This window comes from Chaetura pelagica, unplaced genomic scaffold (assembly GCF_000747805.2).
Source record: "Chaetura pelagica isolate M959 unplaced genomic scaffold, ChaPel_1.0 scaffold938, whole genome shotgun sequence".
Classification (NCBI taxonomy): Eukaryota; Metazoa; Chordata; class Aves; order Apodiformes; family Apodidae; genus Chaetura; species Chaetura pelagica.
The window spans coordinates 540127-543533 of NW_009954221.1; the positions used below are offsets into that span (position 1 = coordinate 540127).

General features: G+C 50.6%; 1 protein-coding gene across 1 annotated transcript in view; it reads right to left on the reverse strand.

The window, feature by feature from the left end:
• Window positions 1-3407, reverse strand: part of AIFM1 (apoptosis-inducing factor, mitochondrion-associated, 1) — a 15256-nt gene that overhangs the window by 10175 nt on the left and 1674 nt on the right. The window contains exons 2-3 of the mRNA XM_010003469.1: window positions 1874-2001; window positions 4-33 (exon numbers count right to left, since the gene is read on the reverse strand). Of these exons, the coding sequence (XP_010001771.1) occupies window positions 4-33; window positions 1874-2001 (158 nt within the window). The remainder of the gene's footprint in view (window positions 1-3; window positions 34-1873; window positions 2002-3407) is intronic.

Below are 3407 nucleotides of genomic sequence, written 5' to 3' on the forward strand. Positions count from 1 at the left end.
CCGCTCTTTGTTCTCCCGCAGTGTCTTGTACACCTGGAGACAGACACAGAGAGATTCACCCTGTGCACCTCCTGCAGCACCAAGGCACCATCCTGCTTCTACCCCCGACAGGCTCGTGTCAGAGTCATTAAGGTTGGAAAAGACCTTGAAGATCATCACATCCACCCGCAGCCCAACACCCCATCCTTCCTGCTTGCTCTGAAAAGCCACCTGCTTCCAAGCAGATGGACCACAAAACACCTCAGGGAAAACAAGTGCCCAGGGAGGTGTGTATGTAGAGCTGCAAGGGGAGTGCACACAGAACAAGGTCTGCTCTGCCATGGTCTGGTGGATCTCAGCTAGCTTCCACAAGCGAGCACCCAACCTCTCAGCAGATGTCTGGGCTGCAGAGGAAAAAGGCAGACTGAGAGGCAGCCCCAGCCCCACAGCTGCAGGCTGGGGCAGGGCACAACCATGGGCTGCAGGAAAGGAAGAGAAATGCCAGGCAAAGAGCCCAGAGCAGCTGGACAGAGAAAGCAAACCACCTGGCTGGCTTTCCTTAGGCCAGCAGTTAAGAGGCATGATGTCAGCAGTGTAACATGATGTCAGCAGCCTGCGTGTCTATGTCAGAGCCTGCAGCAGGGCCAGATGCCCTGACCTCCTGGAGAATGGCCTGTCCAACCCAGGATGCAGCACCAGCCCAGCCTGCAGGCTGGGGGGGAACAGCCCCAGGACACCGTGTCAGCCCGAAGGCCCCGAGGTGCTGGCAGCTCGTGGCAGGGGTTGTGTCCTCCCAGGGTCATGGATTAGAGGGAAGCAAACTGTTTTTCCCAGGCAAAACCCAGCCTTGCTGGTAATCCACATCACATGGGCACATGAGCCTCCACTGTGCATTGTTTATAAAAGAGGGAAAGAAACCTGTCAAGTCAGGCTGGAACAAACACCATCCACTGACTGCGTTTGGATTGTCAAAGAATATCAGAAGTGGGACGTTTCCAGTGAGAAAGAAAAGGCTCCTCAATATAAAGGCAGGACAGGAAAGGCTGCAGCTGGTGCCAGACCAGGTATGGCCAGCTCCCCCAGTGTTGTGGCATCCAAACTGGGTCTGAACACTTAATTCCTCCAGGGAACTGGAGCCTCAGCGACTCCCCAGACACCCTGTACTGCACCCACCCCCACGCTCGGGTGTTTTATAACACAGCAAATTGTCTCAGACAAGAGCTGAGGAACTGAAAGCCAGGCATCAACAAGAGCACATCCAGGGAACAGTGTCAAAAATACCAGAAAACAAGAGCTCACCAGTGTGGAACAGAACAAAGGTATTTTTAAAACCTTTTGCTTGAACACAGAAAAGTCAAGGTTAACAGAACTACCTCTGGCTTTGCAAGCAGAACTGGGCAGGTTTCAAGCAAGTCCAAAGGGCAGCAAATTAAACCTGATCCCTCAAGAAAAACAACTGTTATATAGATGGGAAAAAAACCCAATTCAGGTCTTCAGGATACATTTTTCCAAAGGGACAATGCCAGGATCTCGTGCCCTTCCGTGGTGCGCCAGCACTGCTGACACCAGGACAGATGTGCTCATTCATGTGTGCCTTTCTGGGTACAAATTGAAGGTGGCCAGTTTGGGGGCTAAGTTTATTTAAGGTGGAAATGTTCATTCTAAGGCAGGTTTGTTGTGGGTTTTTTTCTCACTGTTTGAGAAGATCAAATTTGTAAAATTAAATTACTTGACAAGTAATCAAAATCACTCAAAATCACTGTTCTGAGCCCAGGGAGCAAGATGGTTTAGCTGAAGCAAATGGCCACCAGGGTATGACAGGGAAAGGTGCCCTCCCTCCCTTCCCCCCTCCCAACCCACTCCCCAATTAACACACACTGATTAAGTGTCTTACATAGGCTCCTGTCCCAGTGACTGTTCCTCCTACAATTAAGTACAGCAAGAGGTTGCTGCCAGCTTTGCCAGGAACACCTGAGGACGCCAAGGATCTAGAAGGGCATCTGAGCTGAGGACACTGCAAAGCTGCAGGTGAAGACAGGCAAGGAGAGAGAAGAGAGGGAAGGAGCTGAATATTAAGAAGGACTCTTGATTAAGCAGGTCTTGGGAAAAGCAGGATGTGCTTTGCAATTTCAGTCACCTTCTTTGTCAAAAAGAGCACAGCAGGGCACAGTAAGGAATGTTTAAAGGGCGCAGGAAAAGGCTTTTCCTCCCTGCACTGATTTGAATTTCCCAGGAGCCTTCAGTGTGGGAATTGTTTCGTTAGGAGAAAACCAGGACTTGGAACTTTTTAATGAGTATGATCCTCTAGGACAAGGAATTTTGAAGCCAAGGTCTGTGTGATGCAAACTCAGGGTCTGCCCACTCTCAGGTGACACTGCAACTCTTCAGCTGCCTGGGAATGGGATTCACTGGGGCTGGGAAGTTTACCCCTTGGAGTGGGACACCAAAGGATGCTCAGCAGCATGGGGCTGAGGTGGGGTGCTCACACAAGCTTAACACTGAGGGCTGGGATTAGGATTTGGCCAGGAATGGGATACACTATCCACCTCCCTCTGGGCTACACACCAAGTACCAGACAACAAAGCTGCACCTGGCCACAGCAAGGGGACAAAAAGAAAAAGCCTTCCTAATGAAAAACACAAAAGGTAACTGAAATTACAGCTAAAAAAATAAATGATCATAAGAAGTTAATTTCCAGCCAGCTCAGTTAGCTCCCTTTGAAGTTTTCTGAAGGAGGAAAGAGCTACAGAGATGAAAAGGTAAGTCAAGTTAGCTGAGGTACAGCAAAGGCTTGAGAGGAGAGGTTGGGTTGCAGCTTCTCCCCAGGAACCACCTTTCTACTTACATAGGCACCCGCTCCTAAGGTGGACAAGCCCACAATAAGGACAAAAACAGAACTATCTCCTTTGCCCCCGGGCACACCAGCACTAGCCACTTGTCTGCTCAGCTGCAGTTCTAGGGGAACCTTCCAGCGCTGCAACAAGTTGCCTGAGGAACACAATTTATTAGAGAAAAAAAAAAACAACAACAAAACAGAACACAAAAAGACTGTCAGTGCCAAGTTAGGTTCTGAAACACAGAGACCAAGTCAGTCCTGAGACTGAGCTGCTCCCAGCACCACATCTGAGGGGCTGCAGGGAGTTACCCTCTGCCACAACAGAGGGCTCCAGGCAATTGTGGGCACCAAAAACATCTGCAAGATCAAAGGGTAACTGAACTAATTAATAGCAGGAACAACCTACGAGGAAGCTAGAAAGGCTGCAGGAGCCTTCGAGCCATGTATGGCTGAGGGAGCACATCACAGACATCCCTCTTCAGGCTCCTGCTGGGGGGGCTGGTGCCCTTTGCTCCTCCCTGTGCGAGCACAGACCCACGGAACCTCCTCTGGACCAGCAGCAGACCCTGGGGCGAGTGAAGGGGCTGCGGGG